Source organism: Pogoniulus pusillus, chromosome 15 (genome assembly GCF_015220805.1).
Source record: "Pogoniulus pusillus isolate bPogPus1 chromosome 15, bPogPus1.pri, whole genome shotgun sequence".
NCBI lineage: Eukaryota > Metazoa > Chordata > Aves > Piciformes > Lybiidae > Pogoniulus > Pogoniulus pusillus.
Window position 1 is genome coordinate 16,045,004 of NC_087278.1, and position 13,961 is coordinate 16,058,964.

Genomic DNA, 13,961 nt, shown 5'->3' on the forward strand with positions numbered 1-13,961 from the left:
TGCAGCCCCTTGGGCACAGGTGCTGCAGCATCAGGACCAAGCAGGAGGAAACCCGCTTGTCTTTGTCCCTGGCAGCAGACAGGACCACCTCCTGCAGGCTCCAGAGGCCCTCCCTCAGAATATCTGAGCTCAAATCCTGGCTTTGAGCAATTAAGCAGCCACCTCCTACCCCCTTCCCCTCCAACTCCCACCTCCTTCTTTTGCCAAGCAGAATTTTAATGTTGTTCCAATTTCTCTTTTTAGCACACACAAAGGAAAAAGAAAAAGAATTAATAATCATCTATAAGAGAAGTTCTTTTCAGACAAATGGAGAAGCATTCAATGCTGATATATACTTTCCCCCACTTTTAAATGGTATCTATTTAAATGCAGATTTTCTGGTTTCCTATGTGGAACTTGGAAGAAGTGCCTTTCAATTTAAATGCTAATAAAGAGTAAACTTCAAAATCAAAATTTCTCCATAAAGGAGAGTGTTTTCTCATCGCTTCAAACATCTTTTTATCCTTCCTCCTTCCTTTTCTCCCATCCTCCCTCCTCTCTTCCCAGCCCCCAGCCTCCCTTGCATTGAATGGTCTTTTTTAAAAACAGGAATACACATTTCAGAGTTCCTGAATTAAAATGTTTAGTGCTGGGGTCTGTGCAATGAGTTTGTTTGAGCAGAGTGCTGGGACACTGATAAAGCAGAGATACCATCCCCCTGCCTCCAGCCTTTTTCATGCTGGCCATTTATCAAAGCTGCCACTCTAAATGCTTTGTGATGGGATTATTCTCAGGCTTGCACTGCATAGTATCACACCTGTGGTTGGGACAGGATCTGAAGGGGGAAAAAAGTCTTTAGGGTAATTTAATTGTTTCTGAATGTGAACAAGGCTTTGGTGCTGGGCAGCAGAGATGGGAAGTCAAATACAGAAGGGAAAAGGCAAAAGAGAGGAGGCACTACAAAACCTGTCTCTTTCTGCATTACCCTTCCTGCTTCTGCTGTGGTCCATTCCTGCATACCTCCAACTTCATTTATCTTCAGGAGGAGCTTAGAGTAAATCTGCATTTTACAAAAGAACCTTACCACTGCCTGAGACTGGGGTTTTACATACAATTATGGTTCTTGCTTCCTGGCACACTCCGTTTGCCATCTTTAATGTCAACTTTCCTTTAATTTTCCTCATCAGTCTTTTCCATACTCCATCTGCTTTTGTTCTCTTTTCTCACTTAGAGAAAAACAGAAGGTAAAAATGTATTTCTGTTTTTTCTTCTGCTTTATACTGGTCTTGTTGAGCCTTGGCCATCTTTGCAAGAGGACATTCAAGAGATACTAATTGAAGATCAAGTTTTAATAGATTTCCATATACTTAGTGACTATGAAGATACCAAGATGGTAGCTGGCATATAAAAAGCAGATTTGTAACAGGCCAAATTCTGCTCACTGTGGAAGGAGACTTTGTAAATTATCAGTAAAGCCATGATCATATATGATCATTGGGCTTTCTGTATGCCAGTTATTTTCACACAACTGTTTCTGTGCTCTGTACTTCATTGTTATCCAAATGCATCCAAAGAAAAGGTGGTGAACTGGCTTCAGTAGCACTTCTGGGAGACAGGACAAAAGTTAATTTTCATGGGGAAGCTTTAGGGCACCCAGCACCCCCACTGATGTTGGGGAAAGTGGAGTTCATTGAGGTCTTCATTCTTATAGGTAGGGGGAATGGGGAGACTACTTGCCCCAAGTCATCTCTGGGTGACTGTGACAACTTGGCAGGGCTGTGTGGTGAAGGGGGAGGGGGGAAGAGATGGGGGGGGAATAAATGGAGTAGCAGTGTCAGAGCAGGGCTTCTCAACAGCGCTGAAAGCATTTTACAACAGCTGGTGTCACCTTTGCCCTGAAATCCAAAGCTCATCACAACTTTCTTCCAGAGAATTCAGGAAAACTTCCATTTAGAAAGCTGGACTTCCCACCTGATCTTTCTCACTGCTGCCAGGGCTGGAGGTGCTAGATGAAGTGAGATGGTGCCTCACATCCCCGGGAGTGATCCCTCTGGCCAGGCTGATCTGGTGCTGAGGGACTTTGTTCTTATTCCTTCTCAGCAAGATCATGCTTGTTGTGTGGTGGCTCAAAGAAGTCACTTAGAAAGGTGACCAGCATAAAGAAATGTGTGCTTCCTAGCTCTTCAGGGAAACAGAAAGGGAGAGAAATTTAAAAAGGACAGCTCTGATCTGTTAAAGTCCCAACATTCACAGGGAAATTGAGCAGAAGCCATTTTATTATGTGCCTCAAATTCTTCAACACCTGCATAATCTGCAAAAGCTGAGTAATGAAAAGCCTCTTGGCATGGATACAAATGGGAAATGTTTGCTTTGTGTGGTCTCACTTAGCAGGAGTAGGAACGATTAAAGCTGTGAATATGAAGAAAGACAGCCAAAAATGCAGGTGCCTCAGACTTTCTCCCCTGTTCCTAGTGAGTGAGAGAGGAAGAGCATTTGAATGGGCAAGTTGCAAGTGTGCTCTGCTGAGACTGAAGCTGGGGAATGTTTATAGATGATTGGACTAGATGATCTTGGAGGTCTCTTCCAACCTGGTTGATTCTATGTGGAATAAATTGTAGTGTTAAAACCTAGATGGTAAATCTGGAGAAAGATTCTTCAAGATCAGTTCTTGAGCATCACCAAATAAATAGAAACTATCAGCTTCAGGTACTTTCTGAGGAAAAAAAAAAAGATCTCCTCTTCTGAATAAGAGGAGAGAGAATGGCTTGGAGTAGGATAGGGTAGACTGGACTAGACTGAAATGAAATGGAATAATGCTTTGGCATAAGCTCAGCTACTCTGGCCCACTACATCAGAAGTTGTAAAGGGCAAAGCTTTTGTTTCTGTCCAAGTTTGCTGTCATTCAGAGCTGAGTGGCAACATAAGAGATGATAATAAAAAAACCCTTTTCTTCTCTAGTCATAGTTTCTTTTTCAGCACAAGGAGAAGTGGAGTAGGAACAGAAGTCTGAATCCTGTCATGGAATGATGTTCATAGCAATCTTTCTCCCAAGACCTAACATAAGATCTTTGCCTTCTACAGTAGGACTGCATCCAATGCATTAAATCTCTGGCGTGCAAATGCATCCTCTCTGCATTAACCTCTCTATTATATATATCATAAAGTCTCTTGAAGACAAATTCATCTTTTCAGCCCCACAAGACACTTTTTCTTGCCTTTTGCCCCGTACACTTAAACAAGTTTTATTTCCTTCATTCTCCACTGCCTCCTTAAATATCTCCCTGTAATTTTCCCAAATACTGGAGAAATTACTTTAAGAGAGTAACACACTACGGGGTGACTTGATCAAGGATGTTCCCTCCCTCCCTAGAGCTTTATGAGAAGGTTTCCCAAAGACATTAAATTCCAGTGTCATGAGGAGTTCTCTGTTTGCCAGCATGAACTTCTGAAGGCTTCAGCCTTCGTAGAACATAGGGCTTCCTTCCTCCTCTGATGAAATGCTCGCTTGAATCTGAAGCTGTGAGACATTTTATGAGGAAAGGCAGACTGGAATGCCAGCAGTGCACATCTGACATCTTCCTTTTGTTTCTGTTTTAAATAACTGTAATAACACTTAAAAACTCTCACTGAGGAAATCCAGATAGATGGTTTGTCCTGACAAGTACAAACCATGTGTCAGGGTGTCTATTCTACACCCCATCCTGAGGGACATCTTGACTAGCACAGACCACAGCCAGTTTGTGAAACATCCCATATATTGTGAGCCATTTCCATATAGGCAAGTTCATACATGCCAGCACCCAAACACTTAACACTTTGCCGCTCAACCAGCAGCAAACTCTAGTCAAGAGAAGGTGCTGTGATTTTCTGGAGTAGGACAAGTTATGCATGCAATTCCTAAACACCACTGCACCTCTTGTGCAATGAACACTTACCTAAATCCTTCTGCATGCTAGTTTCTCTTTTTGTGAGTGCCTTCTGCTGTTCTTTCAGCTTTGAGAGGGCTGTGTTGTAGCATATGCATTTCTGGCATCTCTGGAGCAGATTACTTACATAGAAATGTAATCCACTGTTGGGTTTTGTCTTAGTGTATGCATTTCTGGGATCTCTCGAGCAGAGTACTTACATACAAATGTAATCCACTGTTGGGTTTTGTCTTAGTGTATGCATTTCTGGCATCTCTGGAGCAGAGTACTTACATAGAAATGTAATCCACTGTTGGGTTTTGTCTTAGTGTATGCATTTCTGGGATCTCTCGAGCAGAGTACTTACATACAAATGTAATCCACTGTTGGGTTTTGTCTTAGTGTATGCATTTCTGGCATCTCTGGAGCAGAGTACTTACATACAAATGTAATCCACTGTTGCATTTGCTGAAGTGGGTTGAACTCATTGTGACTGAATTCAAGTAATCTTTACACTGAAGGCTGCATTGCCACATGATTCAGTAAAGGCACTCAGCATTTTTAACTGAGTCTCAAGTAAACTAATATGTACTTCTTTTCTTATCTCTCTCTACCTGAAGTGTAAAGAAAAGATTGAAACCTCACCCACTACTTGCCAACCTCATCCAAAATACAGTCTTAAACTGTGCAGAGAGAATCGTGATGCCACTCAAAATCACCCACACTAATACTTGTTCATTGTAGCTGGGAGATGCCAGCCCTGGCATTCAGTAAAAGACTGACCAGCTTTACATCCTGCCCCCTCTGTAGTTTTGGAGTGAGGTAAGAGAAGGGATGCTGTGAGAAAAAGGTTATCTCTGTGCTGCTAATTCCCTGTAATAGAAGTAATTTAAATGATGTTTGGTGAAATCTGATAAATTGTGCTCTTGGGCTGCCCTCAGTCCTTGAACAATTTCCAGTACATATATTTGTTTGGGAAAAGGTGAAAAAGAAGTGGCTTAGGTTCTTTTCAAGTGCAAACATTTTTAATCCCACAGTGGTCAAGATGTAATGCTTTGGGTGTTACCCATCCCCCCACTCTTATGAAATCACCCAGACTAGACTCAGCAGCTGGAAATTAAGAATGAAGCTATATTTACAGTTTAGCACAATATACAAGCATATATACACAAATATATACAGTTATATACAAATTAAAGGTAGCATAGAAACACAATACCCTTCCCAGAAACAATCAAAGTCCCCAGGGAGGTCTCCTAACCCAAACCTCCTTCCTTCCCTCTCTCTCTTTCCCTCCCTTCAGAAATAACCAGATCAACCCACATACATCTCACGTGATAAATCTGGAGATCTGAGGTGAGATGTCAAAAAGAGATGACAAGGAGGTTAGAGGAAAAGGGGGTTAGGTGGATTAGAGAGTTAAAGACAGAGTCAGCCACAGAGACCAGACCACCAAAAAGAAGGCATAGCCCCAAATGAGAGTTAAGAAGTGTGTGAGAAGTGCCTGTCTTATCTATATTTTGATTAGTTGCATTTCTCAGCAGAAAACTGAGGGATATAGATTACTGTTGTTTGGGTTTGTTTTTTTCTTCTCACAGCTAAGGATTTAATTTCTCTCAGTAAAAATTGGCCTCAAACCAGCACATGAGAATGCATCTAGTGCAGAAAGATATAGATAAAAGCGACCTGCAGTGAAGGATTACAGTAAGGAATTCTGCTATCTCAGTCAGTTTCTGCATGTGGTGATACTATATTCTGACACTTGGTCCTAGAGAAATAAATGTGTGATTTCCATTCCAGTTCCCCTCTTTTCATTGCAACATCTAAGGAAAGAGTGGCACTATAACCAGAATGTCTTCTAAGCTGTCATAGATACTCTGAATACAGGCTTCAGGAACCTTAGTCCTTATAGACATTTCTCTATTGCAAGAAGAAAGAAGATGTAGGATGGATCATCTAAAACATTGTTTGCAGCAGTATTGCACTTTCTGATGGTCTGATAACCAGCACCATAGGCTAATCTAGTAACAAACACTTGAGAATGAGCAGTTCTGAAAGCAAAAACTGTGCTATGTAGTTAAAGGCCTGTCCAGAAAGCCAAATAATGCAGATTCAATTATATCCTCCTCCACAAACTCTTCATGTAGTCATAGGTCAGCTGGCTATCTCATCTTATCTTGGTTTCTCCAACTTGTTGCCAAGCCACTATCAATCATATCTGAAATGTCATGGCAATCTGGTGAAGTCCCTGCTGACTGGAAAAGACATAACCCCCATCTTCAAAAAGGGGGGAAAAGGAAGACCCTGGAAACTACAGGTCACTTAGTCTCACCTCTGTGTCTGGCAAGATCATGGAGGAGCTTCCATGATCATCCTCCTGAGGGCTCTGCTAAGACATGGAGAATGAAGAAGAGGTGATTGTTGGTAACTATCATGGCTTCAGCAAGGGCAAATCATGCCTGATGAATTTGGTGGCCGTTTGTGGTGGAGAATTGATAAGGGAAGAGTAACTGATGTCATCTACCTGAACTTCTGTAAAGCATTTGACAGAGTCCCACATGACATTCTGGTCAACAAGTTGGAAAAGCATGGACTTGAGGGGTGGACCACTCGCTGGATAGGAAATTGACTGGGTGGCCTCAGTTGTGGTCAATGGCTCAATGCCCAAATTGAGGCCAGCCACAAGTGGAATCCCTCAGGGGTCTGTACTGGAACCAGTGTTTCTTAGCATCTTTGTCACTGATATGGACAGTGGAACTGAGTACACTCTCAGCAAGGGTGTGGTGCAGTTGACACACTAGAGGGAAGGGATGACACCCAGGCTCAGACAGGCTTGAGAAATGGGCCAGAGGCAGCCTCGTGAAGTTTGACAAGGTAAAGTGCAAGGTCCTGGGTCTGGGTCAGAGCAATTCTAAACACAAATATGGGCTGAGCAAGGAGTGGATTGAAAGTGTGCATGAGGAGAACTTGGGGATGTCAGTTCACAGAAAACTCAACATCAGCTGGCAGTGTGCACTTACAGCCCAGCAGGCTACCATATCCTGGGCTGCATCACAAGAAGTCTGACCAGCAGGACAAGGAAGATGATTCTTCTCCTCTACTCTGCTCCTGTGAAGACCCCATCTGGAGTACTGCATCCAGTTCTGGTGACCCCTACATAAGGAGGACATCAAACTGCTGGAGCAGATCCAGAGGGGTGCTGTAAAGATGAGCAGAGGCTGAATTACCTTTCCTATGAGGACAGGCTCTGAGAACCAGGGCTGTTCAGCCTGGAAAAGAGGAGGCTCTGCAGAGACCTTAGAGCAGCCATCCAGTACCTGAAAGGGGCCTACAAGAAAGCTGGAGAGGGACTTTTTTACAGGGGCTGGTAGTGATAGGACTAGAGGGAATGGATTTAAGCATGAGGAGGGTTGACTGAGACTAAATATTAGAAATTCTTTACAGTAGGTATGGAGAGACACTGGAACAGGTTGTCCAGGAAGGTCATGGTGCCCCCTCCCTGGAGGTGTTCAAGGCCAGGTTGGAGAAGACCTTGAGCAACCTGTTCTAGTGGGAGGTGTCCCTGCCCATGGCAGGGGGGTTCAAACTAGATGACCTTTAAGATCCCTTCCAATTCAAACCATTCTGTGATTGTATGATCTTTGACAAGAGGCTTACATTTTCCTTTCTGTATGTGTCGTGTGTAAAGAAATCTCCACTATTTGAGAAGTATTATTAAACTCCTCCATGAAAAGGAAGCTAGGTAACAGGAAGGCTAAGCCCTAGCTTTAGTAAGGTGACTTGCAATTTCAAGGAAGAGGGCAGAACATCAGAAGTCAGAAAGGCATACTAAAATCTTCAAGAAGCAACGCTGATTCAGAACATGTTACGTTTGCAGCCTCTGGGGTGTGAAACTTCTTCCATGATGTGACAATCAGCATGAATTATGTTACTGCTCATAACAAATACAGATGGACAGATATCAGGGTGAAACGAAGGTCAGGGACATTTGCAAAGTGACAGATAAAACCTTCCACCACATGCTGCTTAGAGAACATTGGATCTTAATCAGCTTTTCTGCCTTACTTTATCTCCTGAAAAACTTTGGCATTACTATGCTCCAACAAAAGACTAAATGCTTTTAGGAAATGTATATTGTTTTTATGAGAGCCTGTCTCTATTTTAAGGTGGTTGTCTCTTTTCATTATGATTCATGAAGCTTGTGGCTTTCAAATTTACCATTTCAGTTATGGAACTGGATTACTTCCTTCCCTGCTCCTTCTCTAATGTTATCAATTGAGACATTTGTTGTTTCCAGCCTATGTGAACATGATGTCTGTATTCCTTGTCCGATGATCCATATTGTTTTAGAGTCAGGACTGAGTTCCCTTCCTACTATATGCATCAGTATCTGTAGTAGTGCTCAGCATGGAAAGTACTCCCAAAGGGAAGATAATCACACATAGCTTTTAGTCTGTTAATATAAAAAAAGAAAATAGCACAAAGATGGTGTCTTTAAAAGATAAGTGAAAAGGTAAGACACTTTAGCCCATAAGTGATGATGATGTCTAAGTCCACGTAGTAAATCATTGAAACTACTGGTTATACAAGCAAGGCATTGAGAATCAACTTCTATGTTATATGTCTTACAGAGCAAGCAATGTAATACTTCCTTTCTTTGCACCCTGTAGTTATAATATGCATATGACACTAATTTGAGCAGGAGCATTCATCTGCTCAAAGGTCTTTGTAGAGGGATCTTGACAGGCAGGATCAATGGGCCACAGTCAGTTGTAAGAGGTTAAACAAGGCCAAGGGCAGAGTCCTGCACTTGAGTCACAACAACCTGATGCAAAACCACAGGCTTGGGGTAGAGTGGCTGGAAAGTTGCCTGACTGAAAAGGAAGCTTTTTGGTATTTTTTCAAGAGAGGATGAAAGGCCAGTGTTAAAATGCTGATGGATTTTGCTGTGTTGTGGGAAAGGGAATTTCAGGTTCTGTCAGGAAGAGAGGTCAAGTGAAACAAACATCAACATTTGGCCTAGAAATCTTAGTCCTGCTACTTTAACTCTTCTGCTAAATGGTAGAGCTCACACTGATTTAGAGGGGTAAAAGCCATTTCTTGGTCTTGGGGATGCTTGTGAGAGACTTGTGGAACCTATGAAAACTGGCTCCATCAGCTAGTCATTGGGGTAGTTCTGAGGAGCTACTGGAATCCTGTAGTCGAATTAAGCTATTTGAATTTAGCTCATTAAAAGTAAGTTGTTAGGGTATATTTCCATTAGGACAAGCAAGTGCTTGTTACCCAGAGTCAGCAGTCACAAGTTCACATGGAAGAGATTTGCAGAGCTGACACAGACAGCTGTGCCGCACTTCTGAGAGATGTGTTGTGCTGTTGCTGAAGATGACATAGGAAACAGTAAACATTTTCTGGTTTTATCTGCCTTTCAAATTGAGCCCAGGCCTTCATGAACTGACAAGTAAGAAGATATTTTGCCATCAAAGATGCTGATTAACATTTACTGCTTGTCTAAGAAAGCACTCTGAGAAATTCAGGAGGAGCAGAGACTAGCATTGCCTCTGGGAAGTAGGAGTTTCTGCAGGAAATGCTTCATGCTTTTTTCTTCTGCACCAAGCCTTCTTGAACATATCCTACTGCTTCATGGGGAAATTTTCTTTAGGTTTTCAGTGGGACAGTCACAAAACCTAAGAATCAAAACATGGATTTTAAGATTTGTATCTTGTTAAAAGAGCCCTGGTCACCAGCAGGCTGAAGGCAAAAACCAGTGACAATCTATGAGAACCAGTTATAGCTTTAAAGGAGAAGTTGCATTCTGTATCACAATCTTGCAATAAGAATTGCTATAATGAACACCACCCTGAGCCTTCCACTGAATCAAATCATTCTGTTCCAACACACTTACAGACCTTGGGGACACTTGGCAATTTGGATAAGGGGTTTTATAAATCTCTGATGATGCTAATTTATGACTGCTCACAATTTTCACTCAGTCTGCACTGCTGATATTGGTGCTTCTTTTGATCCACTGTGGGAAAAGAACAGAAAATAACAGGAAGTAAAAAGCAGTCGAAGGCCAGTCAGGAGAAATGCTGCTACAAAGACTGGTGGATGATTCAGTTTTCAAACCTTCCTCCTCCTGTCATAAGCATTTTGTTTCTTGAAAGAAAGCAAAATCATTCTGATGCCAAATAAATGAGTAAATAAATAAATTCAATATGGAAGTAAATGTTTTGAGAGCTGACTTGGCTGGAATTTCCCCGGCACATACATACTCTTGACATATCAGTGTTTAAGCTATCCATGTGTGCATGAGTGGAGACAGGGAACAATCAAATGTTAGTCAAGATGCCCCCATCTGTTCCACTGTTCAAGGGTGTGAAGATATTCTTTAGCACTCATCGTCCTTGCTATTTCACATGCCAAGGTGGTCTTCCTGCCCAGATTTCGCATCAAAAACAGCTGTGAAGGCTCTTGTCTCCCAGCACATGCAGAAGGAGGGATCCCAGTAGTTCCATCCTTTGCCTTTCAGAAGGTAAATATGTGATATAGCCAGGTCTTAAATTAATGGTTCTTTATACTAACTCTTGTTGATCTTTTATTTCTGCGACAAACACAGGTCAATCCCAGATACCCATATTATGTGTGGTACTCAGTTCCCATGCTTCAACATGGCCCCTTGTTCTCCTTCTACTCTCAGTGCTCCACGGAGCACTCAAAATGCATCCTCACCAAAAATCATCTACGAGGTCACCATGTATATACAAGAGAAGTCAATAAAGAGTCCTATGCCCCAGCTGTGTATCTGCATTGCATTTATCATCTCCAACACCAGAATATCTACATATCTCACCACCCTGAAGGTATCAAATTTCACACACACCACCAACTGAACAAGGCACTATGGCCCAACTTATATGTGGGAAGCTGCACTACACAGAGGCTCAATGTTTTGCCCAAGATCACACAGAAAGTCTGAACTGAGGTGAATCCCCTGTCACATTTGCATTGGAGTAATGCATACAGGCCACTTTGAACAGGAACATCCACTGCATGCAATGGAGTAACAGATGGATATGAGAAGGCAGGATTTAAACAGACATTGTGTAAGTACCCAGAGACTAGAGCTATTAGAGACAGCACTGCACTGAGGGTGTTTAACAGCTTCCAATTCCTGATCTAACTGTCAAAAGGCACTTGGGTGCATCTGCACTGACCTTCATTGTATGGTCACCTGCTTTGTTCCCAGTCCAAGGTACTATCTTAATTTATATTGTCCTCCCTCTGAACTCTCCTTACTCAAATCATCCCAAGCCAACACATACCGAAGACCTTGCAGATCAGCAGCATTTTGGGTTAAGACTGTTATGAACTTCTGATGATGCAAGTTTATCACTGTTCACGTGCCTGTTTTTCTGTCTTCCCCACTGCAGATCTGCGCAGGATGACAGCTGGCTTCATGGGCATGGCTGTGGCCATCATCCTCTTTGGTTGGATTATTGGGGTGCTGGGGTGCTGTTGGGATCGAGGCCTTATGCAGTATGTGGCAGGGCTTCTCTTCCTCATGGGAGGTAAGGATTTTGTTTGAAGAGATGTGTTTACCTTGTTTTCACGTTCCCCCTTTCCACATGTCTCACCTTTTCTAAGGCAAACTTAAAACAGTTTCAGAGTTGCTTTAGCTAATGTGGATTTGGTTTCATTCTGAGTTCATTCTGATGTACACCAAGGGTAACCCTACCACAGCTAGGTATTCTTTCACAAAACAGGGTCCATAAGTCACAGAACTGTAAATGGCCTTCTGAGTTGTTTAGTCCAGTGTCCTATTGTTGCAAGTAACACTGCCACTCTTAATAAACTTAGTAAGCATAGTTATAAAAATCTGAAGGTTATGTGGATGTTATTCCCACTGCAATCCTATTTCACAGTGGGACACATCGATAACTAGAAACTGTGCTCCAAGTTTTAGCCTATATTCCTTTAGTTCATGTACCTACTTTCTCCAGTGTACCTATGATGAGCATTTGTACCCTGTTTTCCTTTTCCCACTCTACATATGGTATTTCTTGTACATTTTCCTCTCTAAGACCAATGATTAATCCAGCAGCCTTTTCTGTCACCTGTTCTGTGTGTACTTGCCTTTCTCAAATACAGAGGAGAAGAAGCATTCCCAAACAAGGTCTAATCAATGCCTTACATAAAAAATGTGAAGGTTTCCTTTGTCTGCTGGAAATCCCTTGTCTGAAGTATTTGTGATTGTGTTTGCCTTTTTCATGCTATGTCACACTCAAGACCCACACTCATCCTTCAGTTGGATAACACATCTAGGCCTTTCTCCTTTGTAATTTCCTGCTGGTGATCTCCCCAATTACAGCAGAAGTTCTGTTTATTACTCCCCAGTACATGCCCTGGCACTCCATGCATTTGAGCTTTTCCCCATTTCTACTACACCAGCACTCAAGGTCATTCAGCATCTCCCATGTAATATTCTAACCTTTCTTACTACAGATGCCACTCAGCTTTCTGTAGTTGGCAGGTTTCATGGCACACGGTCAAGTGAAATGAAAGGTGTGAGAGTTAAGTCCCAAACTGGGTGGATGTCTTTAAGTGAATAGCACTACTTCTGTTCTCTCCTCTTTTCTCTGCTGGTGGCTTTTGTTTGACTAGGAGTTTGCCTCTCAGGCAGGTCATCATTTCAGTGCATCTGATTGCCTGTTTATCTATACTGTGGTGTGACACAGCTAAGTGTGTGAAATAAGGCTTCTATAATCCCAGATGAGGAGTTAGGTGCTCAAGTTAACAAGTATTTATATCCCAGTGCTATTGGTGGTGGTGACAGACATTAGCTGCCCACAAACACTTTTGAAGTCTGCTAGTAGCTTGTGCAAGCACAGGTCTAAGTGAAGATGTCTGTAAATGGTTTGTGTGGGTAATAGTAGTTCATGGACAATGGGTCTGCCAAATTAGCTTGCTGTTTCTTATATAATTAAAAGGTTCCTTTGCATGGGGGTTATTTTGTTCTAATATGCTCGGATATCAGTGTGGTGTTTTACTCACTACAGCATGACATTCAGATTAAAACATTAGGAGTGTGCTAAGTAAACAGAGGACACTTAAATTTATTAGAAACTTGCTAAATCTTATTTACTAATTGGAAATTATCACTCTATATGGGAAAGTTCCTAGCACAGCTGCAGAAATGACTTACTGACTTGATGTTATTTGCTTGTCACTGATTTGAAAGATGGCTGATGAGAGTTTTCTGGTGAAACACAACTCAGTGTAACCATGCATAATGGGATAGGTCTCTCACAGCTTACAAAGCCATCTTTTGAATTGCTCAAAAAACATGCATTTCAGTGGAGATAGACCCAAGGTCGTGCAACTGGGAACAAAAAGTGTCAATCATCCTCACAGAACAAGAGATTCAGAAAGCTTCTCAGAAAGCAGCAGCTCTGAAATGGTCTTTGGGACCATAGTTGCTGGAATCATTCCACTCGTACAGGAGCACATAGTACAGTGCAGCTGCTAAATGTGCCAGTTCTGATGGGAATATGCAATAAGAGTATGAGATGGGGTTACCTCTGGGCAAAGCAAAACTATTTTTGGAGGTGTTAATCTGATGTCTAACCTAAAGAACGACATGGAAAATTTGGGAGAGGCTGCAGAAGAGCTACAGGATTCACTCAGGGTCTGAAAAAAAAGAAAACCACAAAATGCCACAAAAAGCCAATTGCTTGAAACTGTTTAACAGAATAGTTATAATTAACTTGAACACAGTGTGGAAGTACCTGTGCAAGTAGAAATCATCTGATAGTAGCCTGTTCTTTGACTTCATGGACAAAATAATAAGAAGATCCAGCAGCTGAAATATGAAACTAATTGAAATGAGAGGCACGAGATTATTTTATCTGCCAAATTCTGTCAAGATGTGTGATAATTTTAATAAAGATGTCTTGGGAGGATATCAAACCTGTTTTCTGCTCCAGCAGAGACACATGGATCAGTGTTACAAATGGTTATTCTCTCTCTTGTGTTGCATGTCAGTGGCAAATGCTGCTTTTCCATATTTCTTTTAATAGC

General features: G+C 42.0%; 1 protein-coding gene across 2 annotated transcripts in view; it reads left to right on the forward strand.

Annotated features, from left to right (window-relative positions):
• The window catches only part of TMEM178B (transmembrane protein 178B), a 234,391-nt gene that overhangs the window by 200,146 nt on the left and 20,284 nt on the right, over positions 1-13,961 (forward strand). For both annotated transcript variants that reach the window (XM_064155520.1, XM_064155519.1), the window contains exon 3: positions 11,315-11,452. In XM_064155520.1, coding sequence (XP_064011590.1) covers positions 11,315-11,452 — 138 coding nt within the window. The remainder of the gene's footprint in view (positions 1-11,314; positions 11,453-13,961) is intronic.